General features: G+C 32.6%; 2 protein-coding genes across 3 annotated transcripts in view; both read right to left on the bottom strand.

The window, feature by feature from the left end:
• The window catches only part of LOC115888292 (neurogenic protein mastermind), a 206,404-nt gene extending 191,631 nt beyond the window's left edge, over nt 1–14,773 (bottom strand). For both annotated transcript variants that reach the window (XM_030907968.1, XM_030907969.1), the window contains exons 1-2: nt 13,962–14,773; nt 10,188–10,386 (exon numbers count right to left, since the gene is read on the bottom strand). In XM_030907968.1, the coding sequence (XP_030763828.1) occupies nt 10,188–10,340 (153 nt within the window). In that variant the 5' untranslated portion in view covers nt 10,341–10,386; nt 13,962–14,773. The remainder of the gene's footprint in view (nt 1–10,187; nt 10,387–13,961) is intronic.
• A 2,908-nt stretch (nt 14,774–17,681) lies between these two features.
• LOC115888298 (tetraspanin-11) overlaps nt 17,682–25,230 on the bottom strand; it is a 46,612-nt gene continuing 39,063 nt past the window's right edge. The window contains exons 4-5 of the mRNA XM_030907976.1: nt 24,664–24,873; nt 17,682–18,447 (exon numbers count right to left, since the gene is read on the bottom strand). Coding sequence (XP_030763836.1) covers nt 18,136–18,447; nt 24,664–24,873 — 522 coding nt within the window. The 3' untranslated portion in view covers nt 17,682–18,135. The remainder of the gene's footprint in view (nt 18,448–24,663; nt 24,874–25,230) is intronic.

Genomic DNA, 25,230 nt, shown 5'->3' with positions numbered 1-25,230 from the left:
AGTCAAACATAATTAAAGGCATTTTGAGTTGAAAACATTTCTCAGAGGCTGTTTGATATAATGAAAACTATAAAATTTGACCACGCATGTGAGAAATTTCCTCTTATTTACATCATTAAATGATTTATTAGATTGAAAATATTTGGTGTATTAAAGTTTACAAATAAATATTTATATAGTCGAAAAAAGTCCGATAGAACCAATAGAAAGGTAACTATTTAGTCACATTTTTAATTAAATTTTGTTAAATAAATTAATTTTTTTCCTTATAAATAAACACATTTGCATCCCATTTTAAATAAGATATACAAATTACCAAAACTTAGAAATAACAGTTCAAAAGTTCAACAAAAATCCTACACGCGTTTTTAAAAAGAAACATATAACCACGCACTATGTCATTCCAGCAAGCGAATACGACACAGCATAGGTTTCCGGACTAAACGACTGGTGTATTTACACCACTCAATAGGCGTGTCGGGTTTGCCGAGCGGTTTCCGATGCAGTCGCTTTCTTTCGCATCTGTTATAGGTAATTTGTGACATGGTTGTAACTTGTTTAATGCGTTCATGTGTCGGCGGTACGGCACCCTTCGCCAGTTTAGCGATATCTTAACGGGCCCGTTCCTCGTGTTCTTCCGAAACTGCTAAATTTTCAAGGAAGAAATACAGGTGCGAATAAAGGAAAATGCACTTTAAGAGATATGTTAAGGTGCGTTCACCCGGCTGCGCCGCTCCGCGCCGCTCGAATCATTTTTTAACATATACTTTTGTGCGCGCTAAAAAAATACACTTCAAAAGTACATGTTAAAAAAATGTTATGCGCGGCGCGGAGCGGCGCAGACGGTGTGAACGCACCTTTACATTTCATGGCCTTGTAAGGTAAACAATTCCTTGACCTAAGAGACATAATCATCCATTTTGTGGTTACCTACAAAAGTTCTTACACATATTTTGGAATGCAAACCAAGATCGGTTATATTTTCGATTAAGATCACCAATAAATATCGAATCTTGGAAAAGCTGTCTAATCTGGGGTCCACAAGAACTTCTTTCTTGATTTTAGCCTCACTAAGACGAGGAAATTTGGTATTCAAAAATTGAAATGCGTCGCCTGTCTTGTCCGTTGCTTTCACAAACTGTCTGTTTGGTCAATCCTATTTTATTTTCGGGTAAAAAATTGTGTTAAATTAAAATGTGAGAAAACCTAAAAAAAAAATTTTCTATAGACTAAAATTTTAGATTTTCCAAGTTCAAAAACAAACGATTTATTTTAAGATAGGTAATATTTTAATATACACACAAATATAACGATTATCCACTTCATAAACGTTGTAAATATATTGACTAAGTAAAGAGAAAATGTAAACAAGATAAAATTATATATTGTATAGGTTTGTAGAAAAAGCAATCACGACTTAAAAAGCAACGTTTTTCAAAGCTAACATTTAAAAAAAATAATAATTTTTTTTAATTACATATTATGATTACTAGCGTGTACCAGGGCCTCCGTTCGCCTCGAATTAATCATTTGTAATGGTGATGATAAAGCAAAGCAAGTTTCATCTCGTTGGAATTTGACTTTCGAAAAATCCGTTTGCCAAAAATAAGCTTTTTACGTCAAGCAGTTTAAGCAGAATCGTGGTTAAGAAATTACCCAACTTTCAGGAACACCCTATATGATTTTTTAAAAAATTTCAAAATATGTAAAAACCAAATAAATTATGCTTGTCCAAGCGTTTTCCCGAAAGACTAACCGTTTTTTAAATAGCAAATATTGTAATATTTGAGGGACGTTTTCACCCTCTTGGAATTTGGGATTCGAGAAACCCCTCCTTATCGAACCTCTACGCCCCACAGTCAATCCGTTTACCAAAAATCAGCTTTAAACGTCAAGCAGTTTAAGCAGAATCGTGATTACTCAATGGTCATATTTTATAAAACACCCTGTATAAATTTATAAAAAATCTTAAAATATGTAAAACAACAAAATAAAATAACGTGTTTAAGAGTTTTTCCGAAAAACTCACCGGTTTTTAAATAAAAAATATTTTAATATTTGAGGGATAGTTTCACCCTTTGAGGGACAGATCACCCCCACATTTGCGGGATAGTTTAAATGAAACTCACAAGATAGCAATAATTACTTTGAAAATGGACGTTTTAAACACTTTTCGGTATTTTTTCAGTGAGAGCGGTTTAAATTTTGAAAGATTTTATTTTTTTTAAGATTCTGACTTTGACAAGAGAACATTATTTCAGCTCTTGTTTGCGGTTGTTCTTAGCAACCGCTATAGCAGCGCCCTACAACGTATGCGCTCCAAAACAATTACAAGTCTTGGCCGCAAGCCGAGCATTCCAATCTAAACTTGTTTCCTTTATCTATGCAAGTAGTGAATGACTGCTAATGTACCTAATATTTTCTAAAATAATTTAATAACAGTAACAAATAATGCTAACAATAATAACAAACAATATTGATGTTTAATAGAACTTCATCTAAATTAAGTCACATATAAATATTTTAAATTCATTTACAATTTCAAAACTAATCAAACTATAGAAGTAAAGAAGTAAAAGAAGAAAGTTCATTCAATTTATCAGTAAAAGCAACATGGTTCTGATATAATATTTTTATGAGAAACTATTGAATAAAAAAAAATAGCTCTTACATTACATGATATATGTATTAATTATCTTACTTGCGTCATTATAAAATTGAACTGATATATGTAATTAAAAGTATTCTAATCAGGATTAGATCAGAACATAATTTATAAATAACCTATCACAATAAAATAGATTGAAATGTTATTGGTCCCAGTTTTAATTATAATACCGTATGATCGAAAAAAAAACGGCGTCCAGTGGGCTTGGACATAACGATCAATGACATTCCCCATATAATTTTACTTATAAAACGACAGCGATCTTCATTTCATAGCCATTGCTGACGCCGTGTTTTTTTTCGATCTATTGTACTTATAACTTGTAAAGATTTATTTTCTTTTTAATGTTTAAAGATGTGTGCGCACCTCCATAAGAATATATTGGTTTCAAATGTGCAACTAAATAATCAGCCGACTAAAAATTGCATGTCAGCCCATTTTTATATCAGCCATTTAAAAAAATAAAGCATGTATCATAAGGCAATTAATAATATTTTTTATTTAATTAAATTGTAATACTTCAAGCATGTTTATATGTATAACATGATGAGAAAAAATAAAAATTTCTTCATTTGAAAATTACACTGAAACTAATGATGGCTTTAGCTATTGTTTAAACTTATAAATATGTAAAGATCTTAGTTTATTTATAATAAATTCAAAGGTAAAAACTCCCATTTTCATTTTATAGGAACGTAATTCCTAGCAATATAGTTTATTACACAGACTTCGTTTCAGGGTTGAAACAATTTAGTAAATCAATTGATTTAAATACACGATTAACGTGGCTATTAAAATCATATGATTTTTCTTATTGTTAAAAGAAAATATAAAATATAAGTTTTTAATAAATAATTTATTATTACAAAAAATACAAATAAGTCCTGTAACACAGGCGCGGCCGCCGCGCCGCGCCGTTTGTACCGCTGTATCTACTGATTATTATAGTTAATTTTAGTGCTTGTACAGCCACAGTTTACAGGATTTCTGTAAGCCAAATCTCATTAAATTTCCCGTGGGAGACAAAAGAGGTTTCGACAGATATCACATAATTTTTTTCGGACAAATCATGGTGTAAAAATGTGAGAAACTCATATTAATTTAAAGTAAAACATGTTTCTAGACCAAAATATGTCGAAATCTGACACAATTCTTCTCTATATTAAAATCCATTAATAGATGTAATGTCATTGGCTTAACTACAGGGGTCACCGGGGGTACCCCCCCCCCCCAGGTAATGCTGGCACCCCCCAGAGAAATCCTGAATTATAACTCTTGGCTACGTATTAATTTTTATTTGCTTGTGATGCAGTAAAAATGACGTTTTCTAGTTTTGTTTAGTTAACATTATTTTGTTGTGTTCAAAAATTCTTAAAATATGTAAAAAAACAAAATAAAATATACGTGTTTAAGCGTTTTTTCGGAAACTTGACCGTTTTTTAAATAAAAAATATTGTAATATTTGAGGGGTGGTTTCACCCTCTTGGAACTGGAATTTCGAAAAATCCCTTCATATCGAACCTCTACACCCTAGAATCAACCAGTATGCCAAAATCGAGCTTTTTACGTTGAGTGGTTTGAGCAGGATCGTGATTAATCAGTATGTCAGTCACTTAAGGATTTTATATATTAGTATAGATTATTAGTCCGTTACCAAAATCCAATGTACATTGTTAAAACGGTTGAGATGTTATCAGTTACCAGTCGATTTCGAAAGCGAGTTGGAAATGGAAATGGAAAAATACTATTACATAACATTTTGGAGTCAAACAAATACATATACTTTATACAAATCTGGCAAAATTAGGCAAAAGAAATAAAGTCATAAAAAGGATAGAAGATAATGAAAAAGCAAACGTTCTGCTTCCCCAGTGCCAAACCAACTTGAAGCAAAACTCAACAAATCTGGCAACTTCAACAACCTGGAAGATTCCATCGGTAATCTGGAATGGGAATCATTCAACGGTCTAAGATACTCGAAGAAATTTCTCAGAACTTACAACCGAGAAAAATCAAAGATTTTCCTTGATTTAAATAAGAACAATCTTCGGATTATCCCGGGGTTTTTAACAGGATACTATCTCCTCAATGAAAACCTCAGTAAATAGAAGCTAAGAAGCAATAGCAAATGCATATTCTGTGAGAAAAATGGGGAAACATCAGATCACCTCATCAGTGAGTGCACCAAGACGACAACCATTTGTTTCCCTATTTTCCACACAGAATCTGCATTCATCGTTGTTTCTTAGCTTCAATCTACTGAAGTGTTCATTGGAGGGAAATTGTCCTTTAAAAAAACCGTGACAATCCGTATTGTTCTTAATTAAACCAAAGAAAATCTTTGATTTTTCTTGGTTGCAAGATAGTCTTGGTGATAAATTTCTTCGAGTATCTTAGACAGTTGGAAGAAATTTCTCAGGGGCAGGTAAATGATATGAAAATAAATAGCATCAGCATAATAAAAAGCATTTTTAATTTTGAATATACTTGCTTAATTCATTTAGTAACATGCGGCTCAAATCTTAAAGCTTTGACCAAACGCCAACCCCAAATTTCTAATTACTTCAACTTTTTTTAGAACGTTGTTTCCTATTTTTAATATAAATTTATTATAAGCTGATTCGGAAGCTCTACCAAAAAGCATATAACATAAACACACCAGAGTCTGTAGACCAACTGTAGTCTATCCAACGAAAGAATATTGACAGTGAATATTGAGAGTTGTCGTCGGTCATTTTATTTAAAATGTAAATTATATTCTGTCAATTTTTGGACATTGCCTGTCAATATAGTCAGTAGACTTTTACAGGTAGTCATAGATAAAAGAAACAAGTTTAGATTGAAGTGCCCATAAGGACAATGTAAATACTATTTGGCGCTATTCTTACAACGGTCGCTCTCCAAAGATTTGGCTATTTCAGAGCAGTTCGGCTTTTTCCGGAATTACGTCGCCAAATATTATTTATTCAAATTTATTATTTTCTTTTATTTTTTTAAATAAAATACAGTGTTGTATATAAGAAACTTTATTTTATATAAGGACATTTATGAAATATCTCTGAAACATTGGAAACCAATTTTATGCCACGATCCACGATAGTTTTTGCTGTTCACAGTTCACATAGATTTCTGAGTTTTTAATGCCACTCACAATTATCACGGGCTTGAGTACATAAAATTTAAATTAAACTCACAAGATAGCAATAATTACTTGGAAAATGGACGCTTTAAACACTTTTCGGTGTTTTTTCAGTGAGAACTGTTTAAATTTTGAAAGATTTTATATTTTTTGAAGATTCTGCCTTTGATAAGAGAAAATTATTTCTATTCTCGTTTGCGGTTGTTCTTAGCAACCGCTATAGCAGCGCCCTACAACGTATGCGCTCCAAAACAATTATAAGTTTTGGCGGCAAGCAAACTTGTTTCCTTTATCTATGCAAGTAGTGAATGGCTGCTAATGTACCTAATATTTTATAAAAGAATTTAATAATAATAACAACTAATGCTAACAATAATAACAAACAATATGGATGTTTAATAGAACTTCATCTAAATTAAGCAAGTCGCATATAAATATTTAATTTTATTTACAATATCAAAACTAATCAAACTATAGAAGTAAAGAAGTAAAAGAAGAAAGTTCATTCGATTTATCAGTGAAAGCAAAATGGTTCTGATATAATATTTTTATGAGAAATTATTGAATTAAAAAAAGAGCTCTTACATTACATGATATATGTATTAATTATCTTACTTGCGTCATTATAAAATTGAACTGATATATGTAATTAAAAGTATTCTAATCAGGATTAGATCAGAACATAATTTATAAATAACCTATCACAATAAAATAGATTGAAATGTTATTGGTCCCAGTTTTAATTATAATACCGTATGATCGAAAAAAAAACGGCGTCCAGTGGGCTTGGACATAACGATCAATGACATTCCCCCATATAATTTTACTTATAAAACGACAGCGATCTTCATTTCATAGCCATTGCTGACGCCGTGTTTTTTTTTCGATCTATTGTACTTATAACTTGTAAAAATTTATTTTCTTTTTAATGTTTAAAGATGTGTGCGCACCTCCATAAGAATATATTGGTTTCAATTCTGCAACTAAATAATCAACCGACTAAAAATTGCATGTCAGCCCATTTTTATATCAGCCATTTAAAAAAATAAAGCATGTATCATAAGGCAATTAATAATATTTTTTATTTAATTAAATTGTAATACTTCAAGCATGTTTATACAAATGTATAACATGATGAGAAAAAATAAAATTTCTTCGTTTGAAAATTACATTGAAACTAATGATGGCTTTAGCTATTGTTTAAACTTATAAATATGTAAAGATCTTAGTTTATTTATAATAAATTCAAAGGTAAAAACTCCCATTTTCATTTTATAGGAACGTAATTCCTAGCAATATAGTTTACTACACAGACTTCTTTTCAGGGTTGAAACAATTTAGTAAATCAATTGATTTAAATACACGATTAACGTGGCTATTAAAATCATATGATTTTTCTTATTGTTAAAAGAAAATATAAAACATAAGTTTTTAATAAATAATTTATTATTACAAAAAATACAAATAAGTCCTGTACCACCAGCGCGGCGCGGCGCCGCGCCGATTGTACCGCTGTATCTACTGATTATAATAGTTAATTTCAGTGCTTGTACAGCCACAGTTTACAGGATTTTTGTAAGCCAAATCTCATTAAATTTCCCGTGGAAGACAAAAGAGGTTTCGACAGATATCACATAATTTTTTTCGGACAAATCATGGTGTAAAAATGTGAAAAACTCATATTAATTTAAAGTAAAACATGTTTCTAGACCAAAATATGTCGAAATCTGACACAATTCTTCTGTATATTAAAATCCATTAATAGATGTAATGTCATTGGCGTAACTACAGGGGTGACTGACCGGGGGTACCGCCCCCCCACAGGTGATGCTGGCACCCCCCCCCCAGAGAAATCCTGAATTATAACTCTTGGCTACGTATTAATTTTTATTTGCTTGTGATGCAGTAAAAATGACGTTTTCTAGTTTTGTTTAGTTAACATTATTTTGTTGTGTTCAAAAAATGTGTTAATTTTTATTTTTTTAGAAAATTGGTAGGTATTTAAGTAATCTACGGAAACACGGTTTGATAACCAAGTCTATGAAATTTATTGATAGAGAAATGCATGTAAACGTTTTATTAAAAAAACGTGTTTTTTTAAATAAAAAAAACAAAAGCCCTAGGCCCCCCCTGGGCTCAACCAGGATAAATTTCTAGTTACGCTAATGTGTAAAGTTATTTAGTAGTGATATATAGAAAAATGTGGACCCCGACTCCTTATTGGTTGAAAAATTATGGCGCCAGATTAAAGTTCAGAAGACGATCTAATGAGCATCTGTGCGCAAGTAACAACGGTTTAAAGTGATCTATCAGAGTTAAGGGAAAGGAGCAGAACCTTTTACTGAAAATCACGTGGATTTGTTAGTACCAACACTACCAACAGTCACTCTTGAGCCCGGACAATAGTCTCCATGGCCTGAATTAGAATGAACGTTCATGAATGTTATCATCGTGATTTTACATTACAATAATACTCAAATACCATGGATTGAATACCTTGGTATTCAATCAATGCATACTACCTGTTGTCATCTAAGAAAAAATCAGAATAACGCAAAACGCAAAGAGCAATGGAAAGATCATAGTATAGACTATCGTACGAAACAGAACAAAAGTCATGGATGCCATAGAAAATAACTACTTTGAAATGGAATTGGACAGGGCACATTGCAAGGCTAAACGATGACCGATGGACGAAGAAAATAATAGAATGGAGACCAAGACATTCAGGAGCAGAGGCCGTCCTCCGACTTAAGGCGTATCCACGGTAACTGGATGCAAATAGCTCAAGATAGGGAGTTATAGAAGCAGATGAGGGAGGCCTAAGTCCAGCAGCGAATTTTAGTGGCTGGTTGATAATGATGATGAATATTCAAATATTAGTCTTTACTAGTCTTAATAAAAATAACAATAAAGCAAATTGTATTTTTAAAGCGAAACTTCTTTAAAAATTAAAGGCCGTGTCACACCAGCTAGCGAGACAGCCTACGGTTTAGAAATCCGTAGTGACACGTGTTTTATTTTACGCGTACAAAAATATCTGTTACACGTAAAAAACTATTTGTTACACGTATAAAACTGTTTCTTACAGTTAAAAAACTATTCCAAACCAAACCAAAATATTTGTTACACATAAAAAACTATTTGTTACACGTAAAAAACTATTTGTTATACGTAAAAAACTATTTCTTACCCGCAAAAACTATTTGTTATATGCAAAAACTATTTGTTACACGCAAAAACTATTTGTTACACGCAAAAACTATTTGTTACACGTAAAAACTATTTGTTACGTGTAAAAAATTATGTTACGCGTAAAAAAATATATTTTTAATATATTACGTTTTCAACATTTCAAACTACACTTTTTCAAAGATGTCCTTCAAATCCTTTAATTTAATAGCTATTAATAAGAAGTTTCACTTCAATACACATAGTGCACACACAATTTTTAGCCGACCATACCAACAGGTATGGTAGGCTATTAAGATTAAAAGCTATCAAGAAGAAAAAAGTTTTTTTAATTTCACTCAAAATGAGTTATTTCCTCGGTTATTTGGGTCATAAATGACCTAAATACAAAATATTTTCTCATGGTGTGTGTCTGTCTGTCCGTCTATAACACGATAACTCAAAAAACCGCAAAACCGATTTTAACCAAATTTGGGGGTGGGGGGTTGGTAAGGGGATATGGGAGGGGGTTAAAAATTTTTAAAAATCGTAGCTCTAAAATTACAGTAGCTAGCGAAACGCGCTTTTCAATTTAAGATTAGGAATAATATTTGCAACAAAATTTGTCAAAGACGCAGTTTTTGAGATAAAAAAAATTGAAAAAATTCCTTTACTTAACTAAAAGAACTAACTGCCTACCAACTTTTTATTAACATATTTTAGTATGGGCAGCTATACGTGCCTCCCGGCGCCAATTTTTTTTAATAAATCCAACGGATTTATACCTACTTAAAATATAAATTTTGAAAGATCTCACGTGAGATTAGGGAGGCGAGAGGGGGTCGAGACAAATCACGAGACATCTCACCAGTGGGGGAGGGAGTGTCAATAACGTCTCACGTAATTAATGGACACCCCCTAAAAAGAAAAAAACACCGATTTGACAAAAACGTGATTTAAAAAAATTAACACTGCTATATTTATTAATTAGCTTGTCTAATAATATTAGCAATCACAAATATAATTAATAGCATTTACAGATAAAACCGAAAAAAAAATGTTGCTTTCTGTATTAAATTGCTATCAAACAACTTATCACCTAATAATGTAAACCGTATATTTATAAATAAATTCTTATCAACCGTTAGTTGCAAAATACATATTCAATTCTGGTACATAAATAACAAATCTGAGTATTTAAACACTTACCACGTGAACACTGCTCTGGATGGCTTCCTGTTTCTTGTCCTTTGCTTTGGACACTCTCTTGGCCTTGGCATCCAGAAACCTCTGCTTTAGGTGCAGGGTGTCCTGCAGATTCTGCTCGCACAGTCCTGAAAAGGACTGATCGAAACGCGGCATGCAGTCAGTCTGTCTTTTCCTGTATGATTCTATACGTCTCCTTAACCTGTATGGAAAAATAGAATAGATCAATTCCAGGGTTCGATCGATTGAAATCATGAATCAAATCAAACAAACTTGCTCTCACCAAACCAAAAGTGACCAATGTTCAATATCATTTGCCTCACCCTATATAACTTAGCGTGTATACTTTTTGTGTGGTTTCATATTTGGGGTTTATCGTACAATAATAACTTTAACTCTGGATAAAACTCTAAAGCAATAAATAAAAAAAACTCCCATATAATGCGCACTTTATCTTTGGCACTATATGCGCCAAAAATTTCATTTTATTAAAATTTGTCGTTCCTCTTGAAGTGCTCGGGTATGAGAGTTGCCACCCTGTAGATTATTTGATATAAGCTTCGTTCCAACATACAAATTTGTACCGTTCTAGAACAGTAATTGGGATCGCAGGGATCGAATTTGTACGCACGTGTCGACTTTGGCAGTTCTGTCACGATTACAAACGTATTGAAACGGTTAGCGAACTAATTTCAGAATTAAAGTCATAACCTAATTTTTAATTATTAATATGGTTGGCAATATTTTCGATATAAATTTCGAATTTTGGATTTTATTGGACGTAAATTCATAAATTACCTTTGCCTCGTTTAGTAATGTTGGTAGCGAATATTTCCATTCGAATTTTGCAGGAAATTTCAGAAATTTCCGAAATATTCGGTCCCAAAATCGCGAATATTCGCAAAAATCCGAATTTTGCAAGAAATCGGATCGGAAAGGAATCGCTTAACTGCACAAAGAGCCGGCAAAATAATGTGCGTAGCTCCTAACAATAACTTATTACTACAAAAACAAAAAGTGGATATGGAGCATGATATTCAACAACATGAAACTCCTCCAGAACCACTAGAACCCGTAGAGGTAGACGTCCATCCTTCAAAATCAGAACCAGATGATACATCAAATATATCTGATTTGGAAATAGAAACTGACGAAGACAGTACTACTACTACTATAATACCCTATGAAGATGGGACCAGCTCGGCGCCTGAAAGTATTCCGGAATAGAATATTCATTCAGTTATTTGTATTTTACTTTTTTTAAATATATATTTCGTGCTTTTTTTTCAACGCCAAACAAAAATAAGCAAAAATTAAAAATAAACAATAATCAGCTGACACACAGTACTTAATACGCAGGTCAGTTCTTTTGATTCTTCCTTTCACGCTGGTATCGACATCACCGTTCGGGAACTGGTTCACTAACGGTTGTTAGTTGTTACAACTCTGGTTGGAACGCATTTTCTTTACTGCGCAGACGTGTTACCGTACCGAGAACAGTTCTCTGTGATGTTGGAACGAACCTATAATAATCGGTCTATTACGGACTTGAGACTAGGTAAAAACGAGGGTAAAAATTCTAATAAATAGTGGTGGTATTTTCGTTATACCCTGTCATCTGAATTTATACCGTATGATCGAAAAAATGGCGTACGGTTGGCTGGGAAATGACACCATATAAATTTACATATAAAATGACAGCGATCTTCATTTCATAGCCATCGATGACGCCAGTTTTATTTGATCATACGGTTTTGTAGATTTTTCAGTGATACACTCGGTGATACATATACCGGGTGCGTCTCAAAAGTAGCTCACCCCTATAACTTTTTTATCTTCTCAGATAAAAAATCCAGATTTGGTATGTTAGTAATATGACATAAATTAAGATGGATTGACGTATTCAATTATTGTTTTCAGTCACTTCCTGTTTCACCGGAAATGACTACAACTTTTGATTTTTAAATGATACCCTCGGTATTTTGTTACTTTATTCAATAGAAAAGTACACTCTGAATATGATTTTTTGGCATTTTGACATTTTCGAATGTTGTTTATTTGAAATTGCGACGTGCAATTCATAACAATTTTACTCAAAACACCAAGTGTGTGGTATCAAATTATTCGCAAAAAAATGCTTTTTCCAAATATGCTGGTGAGCCACCCTCGTTCCATTTGAAAAAATTGAGATATGTATGATTAAAAATACGATTTGTTCATCTTTTAACCAGCCAGGACAAGACACTAAAAACATTAAACGATCAAATTTATTTTTCCAAGGCTCCTTGATTCAAAAATTAGTGTTTTTAACACAGCCTTGGCAGATTCTAGATTGAAATTTAAAATACAATTTTGTTTTAAGCAAAAATGTCAAAAGTTGACATATGATATGTCAATTTATTCAGAGTGTCATTTTCTATCGAATAAACTAAAAAAATACGGAGGGTGCGATTTAAAAATCAAAAGTTGTAGTCATTTCCGGTGAAACAGGAAGTGGAGAAAAAGAATTTAATAGGTACATCAATCAATCCTAATTCATGTCATATACTAACATACCAAATCTCGTTTTTTTATCTGAAAAAATAAAAAAGTTATAGGGGTGAGCCACTTTTGATACGCACCCGGTATATTCGATACTCTTAACAACTAAGTATTCAAAAATTAAGTAAAATACGAGGTAAAATATGAAAAATGGTCATTTCTTATAAAAATAACTGATTTTTGATTTTCTTTTTGAAAAATTCTTGAATAATTCTAACCCTGATCACTTCGTTCAACAGCAATAATTATAAAAACTCTTGTTTTATTCGTTAAATGAAAGTAATGAGCAACAGAACAATCTACTTGACAAGGTCATCTGTGATTGGAAAGGTGTAATGAGGAAGATAGTAAAATAATAAAGAAAAAAAACATTAAGCAAAGAATATTAATATTCTTTGCATTAAGTACAAAAGACCAAGGAAAGAGTGACATACAGACTTATATTAATGCATCAAACAAACACCTTGAAACCACTTTTTTATTAGTTTTGTTTGATTTTTCTCTTGATATAGGTATTTGAATTTTTGTCACTTTGTTATGCTTTTCTGTGTTAATTTATTTTGTATTATTTAGTGCTCGATTTAATGTTTATTTTACAATTAGCTTTTTTCTAAATTTTTCTCTAAAGGGGTAATAAATAAAAAAAGACATTTTGTCAGGACCTCAGGACTGAAATTAGGTGGGCATTGAAATTATTGTGAATCTCAGAAAAATGGTTGTGAAAAACAAAACAACAAACAACTCATCAGCGTCCAGTAGTTGGCTTGGAAATGACGATCGATGACAGTCCCCATATAATTTTACATATAAAATGACAGCGATCTTCATTTCATAGCCATCGCTGACGCCGTTTTATTTTTCGATTATACGGTATAAATTGGACTAGAACTATTTTTGTTCCCTGTTCCCCATTTAATTTTTATAACTTGTAATAATAAATGGGATATGTCAGTATTACAAGTTTTATTTAACTTTACAAGGAATGAAATTAGTAGGTACCTATCTTGACAATAATTAATAGGTATCTCAAGACTCAAGAACATGGTAAAACAAAACCAGCAAATTCAAATTGGTATACTTTATTTTATATCTTAACATGTAAAAAACAATCAAACATCACTGATTAACCAAATTTCATGTCAGTTGAATTGAATCTACTTATTGGTCAGATCAAGTTTGTTGATATGCGTACTCTTTCCTTAGTTTTTATTTTATAAAAGCGAAAATCAAATTTACCTCTCTACCACAGCCTGCTTAGGAGTGACTTCAGCATGCAGCTGGGGCAGTCCTGGGGGCTGAGGGACGACGGAGGGATGTGCCCCACCGCCGTCGAGGCAACCCCCTGGTCCAGAGCTAGCTCGATCCAGTGTGTTGACCTACCAATTTCTCTCTTACATTGCTTGGACACAGTTTAGTGCAAATCACTGTCTTTGGAGAGCATATCCTCGAGACAAGCCAAATGTAAATCTCAATAGTATTGTTGTTATTGTTGACTTCAGTTATACACTGACCATAGCCCTGACAACGGTCAGAAAAAGGTAAAATAACGTACACTATGATACAGTAAATTCAGTATCTTGTCTATCAAACTTAGTCAGCTGTATTCAATGATGAAATATGAATGTCCTTTAGTTCATACAGTCCTCTCAAAACCAGTAAACACTAAACGATTAAAACAAAATTTTCCACACAAAAATCAATTGCCAGGGCACTAAACTCTTATTTCTTAAAACACACGACCTTTTGGTCCTCTCATTCCCCGAAATCGTCACTCGAAATTTTGTTTATAAACCGTTTAAAAAAGAAAAACAACAAACTCGAGTTGAACGACTCTTCTGCACTGCTCGTCCTGTATATTAACCGACTTGAATTACCTTAACTACCGTTCGCAGACACTGTTCTTCGAGAGCATACGCGCGTTCCTTTCGAAACAATAGATTGTGGGTGCGAAATACACTTTCAGTCTCTCAAACTAGATCTATTCATCTCAAAAACACAGACGCTAACTTCGTCTGGCTATCGACCGCGGCCATTTTCGATGCGTTCCAGTGCAGCCACCTGTCACAGGCTAAATAACGATATACTGAAATTTATTAAGTGAATGTGAGATGAGAAAAGGTGAGAGGGCATATAGACTACCGCGTGCGCCAGAAAAAGAGCAATTATAGAGTTTTGCGCCGGTTATTAGATAACCAGTTATACATCAGTCAATACTCCATTAATGTGGCATCTGTCGGGAGAACGGTAAAATATTAATTAGAAGTCTTCGGACTTAACAAAAGATGGAGGCAAATTTATTAATTTCAAAATAATGCAAGAAAATTGTTATTTTACAATGTTGATTTTCTTTTTATTTGGCGATATTTTCTTACAGTGACATACTCTTTAGAAAAAATATAATAAAAATATATAAAGTTAAATTTCATTTGGTTTTAAATTTTTAGATGTACTAATATAATCTGCATGATCATTTTCAATATACAAGGTGACCAAATATATGAGTTCTATATCTGGTTTACTATTTGAGATTTTGACTCTTGAGGTAATAGAGAGAGTATAGACTATTTTAGAAAACTTTTAATAGATATACTGGATGACTCAAATATGCGTTTACAATAAAGTTATTGTAGTATGTATATTTTTTTGAGGAGATTTTCTATAAAACTTGTATTTCTAGAAAACCATCACAGAGTCTGATCTAAGTTTTTAGCATATGATTATTTTTAGTTTAATTTTAATTAGTGTTTAAATAAGTTATCTACACATTTATAAAGTTCTATAAAAATTGAAAAACCCCAAATTATTGATGCCTCTTAACTAGAAGTATTTTTTGATAATTGCTTAGTTTATATAGGGTGACTAAAAACGGTTTATTAAAAACTCCGTTATTATTCGTATCTTTTCTCTATTTCTTCTCTGTTTATCAAGATCTCTATCTTTATCTCTATAGTCTGTCCAACCAACGAATCGGGATGGAATCGGGGAAGATTTTGACTGACGATAACCCTGCGACAACCCAAAAATGACAGGAAATAAAATTTGCATGTGAAATAAAATGATAGACATAACTGTCAGTGTCAGGGATCCTCTCATTGGACAGACGTGGTACAAAGACTTTGTGGGGCACAAAAAACCTATTACACTAAGTTATTATAAGGGGTAGGTACAAAATTACAAAATCTTTTAAGCATTGTTTGAAAGAGAATGCATATTAAAAATAAATAAAATACTTTGCCAAATTTTATTATTTTATATACGTTATAATTTTAAATAGTACACTAAGAATATTGCAGTCTTCCAATTTTTTTAAACACTCTTATTTCTATTTATCTAGAAATTAACTTAATCTTTGGAATAGTATATATAAAAATACGCCTAGTTACACAGGATGTCTCTTAAATTAGTGCAAGTATTTTAAAATAATTCCAAAATATAGACATAAAATAAAATATTCTTAAATAAATTGAAAATAAACAAGATTGATTTTTTCAGTTTTGTAGAAATTAACTACTGTATATGTTAGGTGTATGTTAAAAAATAAATACAGTGCATTTATCTAGAATTATACAGGGTGGCCCGAACTATAATCCGGAAACTTCGGCAGCATATTCTGCAGATAAAAATAATTTAAAAAGTGCATATAAATGTATGTCCTAAACGCTTAGTTTCGGAGATACAGGGTGTAAAAATTTCATTTTTATTTTTATAGATTTTTTCCAAGTAATTTCTGAAGTAGTGTCAATATTTGGATGAAAATTGGTGTCTGGGAGTTTTTTGACATAATAAATATGGATTTTGATGTTAATCTGACTCCTATTTGTAGGGGGTGCCACCTACAAGTGTTTTAACTGTTTTTAAAAAATAACTTTTCGTCCGTACCCGTATAAAATTTCTGAATAAATACCGTGATTTTTTACGTAAAAAATGTCTCTTCTTAAAAATCGCTACAAGCAACCGTTCTCAAGATATCTAGAATGGAATTAGTCAATACATGTCATTATTGGCAGAAAATAAACATGTTGAGTATACAGGGTGGCGGTTTATCAGATCAAATCATGTAAATGAAAATATCTAGGAAAATCTTTGTGTGAGGGGTAGGCAACCTTAATATTATTTTGAAAAGACATGAATTCTCCATTGATTATCGAATAATATACTGGGTGTTTCATTTAAAATAAAAGAGTAACATGCTTTTAAAGCAGGTGACCAATGTTCAATATTAATTTTGTCTCACCCTGTTTAACATTTTGGATCAAGTGTTAATTTAATTTAAAGTACAATAGTTAATTTAACTACATATCAGGCTATACCAGATAAATTCCAATTTAGGTAGCTTTTATTGTAATTTAAAAAATGTTCTTTATTTCTAGAAAATGTTAAATATGTCAAAAACCTTACATTTTAGTCACTTCTCTTATAAAAGTCATCTTTATCTTGCTCAAAGAATCCGAAAATCAATTAATATATAGGGTGTTCCATAACAAAAAAGACAACTTTCATATGTAACTTTTTTGGGAACACCCTGTAGAACTCACTATATTTTTAAAAAGTGCTCTAAATTAACCTACATATTCTCACAAAATTTCAAACAAAATTCTCACAAAATTTCACTTCAATACAAACTGTTGTTCTCCTTGGAGCCTCCGCGGCGTATGAGAGGCGCCACCCTGTATAGTTATTTGACTGAAATGATAAATTTTTAAGGCCGGGAACTTTATTTTTTCAAATTAATGAGAAGTTTTTCTTTAAAAATGATCATAAAACAGTTCTTGTCGAACTTTTGACTCGTAATGGAACCATTGCTCGTAGCGATTTTTGCCAAAATACTTTTTTTACGTTCAAAATGTCGTAAATTTATATTTTTTACTCAGTAGTTTTATACAGGTACGTACGAAAAGTTATTACTCTTCAAACCAGTTAAAAAATATGTAGGTGGCGCCCTCTACAAGTAGGAGTCATATTGACATATCAAAATCAAATTTCCCATTTCAAAAAAACTCCCAGAAACCAATTTCCATCCAAATATTGACACCCTATATAGACGTATTTTCTGAGACTTATTTCTGAGGTAGAAATACAATATGATCGAAAAAAAACGGCGTCAGCGATGGCTATGAATAAAAGATCGCTGTTATTTTATTTGTAAAATTATATGAAGAATGTCATTGATGTTTCGATCATACGCTATATTACCTTTGTTAAAATACTTACACTTTTTTAAAACACACCTTGTATTATAGAGGTATTATAAAAAAGCTAGAAAGGCAGTAAAATATTTAGAAAATATTGCCAATTTCGGTCTTTTTTATAATATTTTTATATTTCTGTTAATAGTAATAATCTACCACAACATCGATTCTACGTTCACTTCGTAAACGTAACTGGGCCTGGTAATGCCTTTCAGCCACCATCATGCTTTATCCAACAGCTTGTAGTTCTGTCGAAAACTGTCGGTCATTGCGTAAGTTTCGTTGCTGTACGCCCCAGGGGGTATCGAGGGCCCCCTTTTGTGATAAATCGTGTCCCTTGAGCCGGCATTGTCGCGATCCTGGGCCATGTTCTTAGCGTTCTCTTTCAGTTCTTGGTTATGGTGGTAAACTCTGGTGCAGGTTAGTATTGTACTGAGTAGGACTATGAATTCGACGAGGACTACTGCTAGGCCGATGCCTAAGAAGGCCATGTAGTGCTCTCGGTACCATTGCTCCAATCTGGATTGGCAACCCTGTCGAAACAAAATAAGTATTAATAAACCGGAACATGTATTCAATGTAAAACTCAATCTATAACTTATTGGAAGTCATGGATTAAGATAATAGGCTATCTGGGTCTATGATATCCTGGGTACCCTGTATTAAACCAGAATGCCTTACGTGAGCGTAACTACGTTTTGATTTAAGGTGGAACAAAAACCTGGATCCAGGAAAGCAAAATTTCCACTGGAGAAACAGACAGGGACACAGGCACAAATTACCTATAACAGATGCGAAAGAACACCGAATTCCGCGTTCAGGTTTCTGTGGCCTTCAGAAAGAGTTCATAGACAATCCGCATCAATGTATAGTTTGGGTTATTATTTGTTTGGGTGAAAATAATCTGCACCAATATATTATCGAGGCATATAATCTCTCAGTAATTTAATAGATTGCTCGTCATATTATATCAGTTCGTAGGAGATTAGGAAAAAAAAATATATTTATAGCATGAAATGCTATAAAGATCGAAGAATGATTAATTTATTTAACAAAATTTAATTAAAGATGTGACAAAATAGTTATTTTTCTATTGGTTCTATCGGACTTTTTTCGACTATATAAATCTTTATTTTTTGTAAACTTTAATGCATAAAATATTTTCAATCTAATAAATAATTTAATGATGTAAATAAGACGAAATTTCTCACATGGGTGGTCAAATTCTATAGTTTTCATTATATCAAACAGCCTCTGAATGTTTTGTTCAGTGCAAAACTCATCAAAATTTAATATAAATAATTTTTCCGGCCTGTAAATAAAATGAACAAATTTTTCCACTTTCATGATCAAAGGCTTTTAAATGGGTAAATAATTTCGAGTTATCGGATTCGGATCTTCTTCGGAAAGTATTTCGAAAGATTCGGATTCTTTTGTAAATTTTAGACAAATATCACATTGATGTATTTGAAGACCCTTTTTAATGATGTAGTCAAACATAATTAAAGGCATTTTGAGTTGAAAACATTTTTCAGAGGCTGTTTGATATAATGAAAACTATAGAATTTGACAACCCATCAAGGGCGTAGATAAGGGGGGGGGGTACTGGGGGACAGTACCCCCCCCTGACGCTTGACGAGATACGAGAATTGAAATAGTCATCGACTATGAAAGGATTTTTTTTAATTAATATCCGACATATAAGAACACTTTGTATGCTTTTAATTATGTTGATTTATCGTTCATAATATGTTTGACCTAATTAAAAGCACACAAAGTGTTCTTATTGGCCAGGACAGATTAGTGGGGTTAACTATAATTAATATCCATAAAGATATTGAAATAAATGTTGATGCTGTTATTGATAGGTTTTCCAAACAGCGTTCTAGAAAACATGATTTTGTTTTGTAGTTTTATTTATAGTTTATAGTTTTTATAGTTTTTTTTTTTGATAGTTTAGAGTTTTTTATTTATAGTTTATAGAAAATTAACTAATAAACGTCGTTGTTTCATTTTTATTTCTGTTATTTACAAATCTATGTTTTAATTTTTGTGTTATGTTTTTATATCTTTTTGAAGACAGAAAAATCGCCGTCGTTTTAGTTCGACAAAAAAATTCCGAGGGTGATTTTTTTGCAACTTGATCATAGTACCACCCCCATAGCATACACCTATCTACGCCCCTGCCACCCATGTGAGAAATTTCCTCTTATTTATATCATTAAATGATTTATTAGATTGAAAATATTTGATGTATTAAAGTTTACAAATAAAGATTTATATAGTCGAAAAAAGTCCGATAGAATCAACCAAACTATTTTGTCACATTGTTAATTAAATTTTGTAAAATAAATTATTTTTTTATACTATAAATATATTTTTTTCCTTATAAATAAACACATTTGTATCCCATTTTAAATAAGATATACAAATTACCAAAACTTAGAAATAACAGTTCAAAACTTCAACAAAAATCCTACACGCGTTTTTAAAAAGAAACATATAACCACGCACTATGTCACTCCAGCAAGCGAATACGACACAGCATGGGTTTCCGGACTAAACGACTGGTGTATTTACACCACTCAATAGGCGTGTCGGGTTTGCCGAACGGTTTCCGATGCAGTCGCTTTCTTTCGCATCTGTTATAGGTAATTTGTGACACAGGCGTAGCAAGGCCTTCATCCAAGGACCTAATTCCAAAACCAAAATGGAACTGCTATTGCTTAGCAGGAATTAAGTGCGGAGCATAACAGGTCTCTTGATAGGACATATGGCTGTCAAGTGATACCCGTAACAAGCTCAACCTGTATTACCTAGTCTTTGCTGCAGACTTTCAATAATGAAGGCTAAAACTGGAGGAACTACGCTCCCATCCTATCAAGAAGTTGTACAAGTTGGTGCAGGGTATAGGAGAGTGGGTGCAGACATAGAAAGGAGACAAACACAATAGGCCTTACAGGTCCCGGTAGCATATTTGTAAACGACGTCCATGATCGCGATTCGGTTCTAGGCCGAACAATATCGCGTAAACACCATACGATATCGCAAACTCGTTTGATAAATAGCATCCGTGATTCCAGATTTTCAAACAACAGTCTTAACTGATAGTCCTGTAAAAAATGAATTGGCTGCAATTGAGTCAGCTAGATTGGCAAAGAAAAAAGTTAAAAACCTTAGTTTTGAAGCTCAAAAAAAAACTTAAGATATTCAAACTAGAACCTAAAAAGACCAAGATTAATAAGAAGAAAAAAGGGAAAAAAAGACAGTGAAGATAAAGAAGAAGAGGAATGATATCGTATTGGTTGTTTTTGAACCCTATTCAAATAGTAAAGCCAAAGAAAAATGGATCCAATGTCTGTAATGCAAGATTTGGGCTTATGCACTGGTGGCGAACATTCATATATTTGTCACAATTGCTTATCAGAATAATATATTTCAATAAATACCTTTAAATTATATGGTTGTTTATACGTCACAATCCTTATTTCTATCCAAAAATTGTCTGTTTCAACTCACCTCAACTTCTGTTTCAACATACCTCGGTATGAGGAGTGTTGAAACAAAATGACTTGTGACGTTTAAGTCGACTTTTTGTTATCACATTAACTCTCTTTGTCTTACTCATTTGCAAGTAAAAGAAATTTATTATAAATGGATACTAATTTCAACAGATCGATGTTTATAGTATTGTGTCTATGAAGCAAAACATCAAAATTGTTTCAACTCCCCTCGGTCTCCCCTATTGTCGATAAAGGCAAAGAAACAAAAATTTTGAACAAATAAGTAATTTCTTATAAAACGCAAGAGTCTTGCATTCTATGCCGGGTCCAGACAAAGGCGACAAAAAAATAGGGAATTCTGACAAGACAAACTTGAGACAAATTGTCCACACCGCAAGGACAAACATACAACAAAGTCAAAAGTTTAATTGTTGCGAATGTGTTTTATTAACCATGTGTGAATTCACTGGTCTCCTACTACTGTTGGCAGCAAATGCCATCCACACTGCGCCGACAACTTGTAAAATATACGAACAAAACATAGACACTTTGATCTTTACCGACTCGAAATGGGTATTGAATTTTGAAACAAAATAAACATAAGACAAAAATGTCGCAGAAATATATTGGATTTGTCGCAATTTTGTGGTAAAACATGAATGTTTCTGTGTTGTCGTTGTTCTGTCTGCTTGGTCTGGACCCGGCATTAGACCGTAAGAGTCTTGCATGCTTGGTTTTGATCTTGCGGAAGTCTTACACTACACTGGTCGGTGTTGATCTTGGTCTTGCAGATCAAATGCTACTATTCGCAGTTCGCCAACTCCCGCATATTATGCGGTCCCGGCATTATACGAATAATTAATGACCTATGAACATCCAAACACAGCTTAAACTTTTTAATCATAATTGAATTTTGCCGCTTTACATTAAATTTAATTGTGTTTTCACAAGATGTATTCATTGTAAATATACATAATAAACTTGAACTTTTTAAGTATTCTAATGAGCAGTGGGTCCTATTTCTGCACAATGCCAATTATCACTTTTATTAACACTCCAAATTTATTCTCAAAGAGCTTTTGTTTTCAGGCTCTGACTTGTCAAAACTGTATTGATAATTAAGGAAATATTATTCTTTGTAATATTTTCTATAATATGTATTGGGACTTGGGACTGCGACAGCTATTATTATACCGGGTGTTGCATCATCGGACGGGACATAGGAAATCCCATGTAAATTTTAATGGGGTCAATTATTGGCTTCCTTAATTATTTTATAGAATAATTCTATTTAGGTTTATTGAAAAGCGCTAAAACCCACATTCAAAAGAATAACTTTAGATATTTTTGATTGGCCCGTTTACGAGTTATCGCCGATTTATTTTTAAATATTTCTCCTTTCTTATGGCCCTATTTACTTATGAGCACCAGTCAAGGTAAAAGATAACTGTCAAATGAAGTTGTAATTTCAGAAATTTACCTATTTAGTGCTTTATTATTATTGAAAACTCATTCCTACATCGGAAATCTTAAAGATGTATTTATAAATACAAATTAATATGAATTCAAGTAAAATAAAATAATCAATTACAAGGTTAAATAAAGTATTATTACAATATTCAATAACTTATTAATTTAGGTACTATTAAATTGTTAGAGCTTTAGGATTTAAGAAAATGTTCAAATATTCCTCCATCGACTGCTAGACAATAACCCACGCAATTATAAAATTCTCTTCTTACATTTGCTAGTTGGTAAATTGAAATTCTATAGCATTCGGCAGAAATAGCATTTTTTAACTCGTCTAGATTTGGGTATTTTTTATCATTGTATATCCTGTTTTTTAAATGGCCCCAGACAAAGAAATCATTTGGCGAAATATCAGGAGACCTTGCTGGCCAATTTACTGTACGATTTAGGCCAATAACGTTTCCGTTAAAACTATTGTCTAAATATTCCCGAACAGCCAGAGTACTATGTGCCGGGCAGCCATCCATTTGGTACCAAACTTCCTGATTTTCCCTAGCGGCATCATGTAAAGCAGGAAAAATATGATTTTCGAGCAGTTCCAAATAATATTCTGCCTTTAAATTTCGCCTAAGAAATAATGGCCCGATAATATTGTGTCCGAATATCCCTGCCCAAACATTTACTTTCTGTGGATATTGCGTCCTTGTTTCGACAAACTTGTGTTTGGTTTTCTTTGTTCCAATATCGGTAATTTTGAACATTGGGTTCATTATTCAAGGTAAACGTGCATTCGCCAGTAAAACATATGTTTTTTAAAAATTCCCTATCCGTGTTTGCTCTTTCTATCATATCAAAACAAAACGCCTGCCGCCGTATTTCGTCCCCATCTCGTAGCTCTTGGTGCTTTTCATATTTGAAGGAATAGTATTTATGTCGTGTGAAAATTCGAAACGGTGTAGTGTTGTCTTGCTGATCTTTCGATCTCTTCGACGCACAATAAAACTTCCAAGTCGGTATCATTTCTTGTATCTTCTCTTTGTTCCTGCCTTGCTTCACATTTGCAGTTATTTATTAGGGTACCTTTGGTCTCAAATCTCTCGTTATTCCTTGCGATTGTAGATTTTCCAGGTATCGGTCTATTCGGATACAGAGCAGCAAACATGTCCGACACTTTTTGATAACTATTTCCTTGATAATAACATTTAATAATCAATACTTTTTCTTCGGTATGTTAGGTTAGGTTCATGGCTAATATTTTCGATGTAGGTATAAGTTTTTAATAATAATAATAAAGCACTAAATAGATAAATTTCTGAAATGACAACTTCATTTGACAGTTATCTTTTACTGGTGCTCATAAGTAAATACAGGGCCATATGAAAGGAGAAATATTTAAAAAGAAATCGGCGATAACTCGTAAACGGACTAATCAAAAATATCAAAATTTATTCTTTTGAATGTGGGTTTTAGTGCTCTTCAATAAACCTAAATAGAATTATTCTCTAAAATAATTAGGGAAGCCAATAATTGACCCCATTAAAATTTACATGGGATTTCCTAAGTCCCGCTCGACGATGCAACACCCGGTATGTCGTTGTTTGATTTTTGAAGTACATTTTTATTTAACCAACCACTAATACACACAACGTCTATCATTATTTTCACTAGTTGATATCGATTTTTTACCAGAAACTTTTGATTCATGTTATTTGAAAACTTATTTAAAAATCAATAAAATAAGTAAACAATTCAATGAGAAAACGAAAAATAAATTACCTCGATGTGTCTGTAGCCATCGTGGCGGTTCTTTTCCAGAGCTTGGCACAAACTCAAATTAACAGCCGCGGGGTTCAAGTATGCCCCCGTTTCATTAACATTTTGCAGGATGCAACAAGTGAGTGGAATTGCTAATGGTTTTCCTAAAGCCTGGAGGCGCCAAAGTGATGTGTCGTATTCGTTGGCAGAATTCACTCCGCAGCATCTAAACTGAAAAAAAATACATGTAGAAACTGAGATGCTTTGACATTTCCAGTGACGTTTAAGATAATTTTCCCGATATTTTCCCGTTAAAATCAAAGAGCTCGGCAGTGTCCTCACCAAATCGAGACTGACCACAGAATGACTGACCCTTCTAAGTTCCTTGTGGTTAGATCAAGAATTTGAATTTTTAGTGATCAAGAGGATATACCGTATGATCGAAAAAAAACGGCGTCCAGTGGCTGGGAAATGGCGATCGATGACATTTCCCATATAAATTTACTTATAAAATGACAGCGATCTTCATTTCATAGCCACAGCTGACGTCGTTTTTTTTTCGTTCATACGGTACCATGATGTATAGCA

Source organism: Sitophilus oryzae, unplaced genomic scaffold (genome assembly GCF_002938485.1).
Source record: "Sitophilus oryzae breed Bouriz unplaced genomic scaffold, Soryzae_2.0 scaffold_706_pilon_pilon, whole genome shotgun sequence".
Classification (NCBI taxonomy): domain Eukaryota; kingdom Metazoa; phylum Arthropoda; class Insecta; order Coleoptera; family Curculionidae; genus Sitophilus; species Sitophilus oryzae.
The sequence above is the reverse complement of the archived record's forward strand: the minus strand, read 5'-3'. Positions and strand labels throughout refer to the sequence as shown.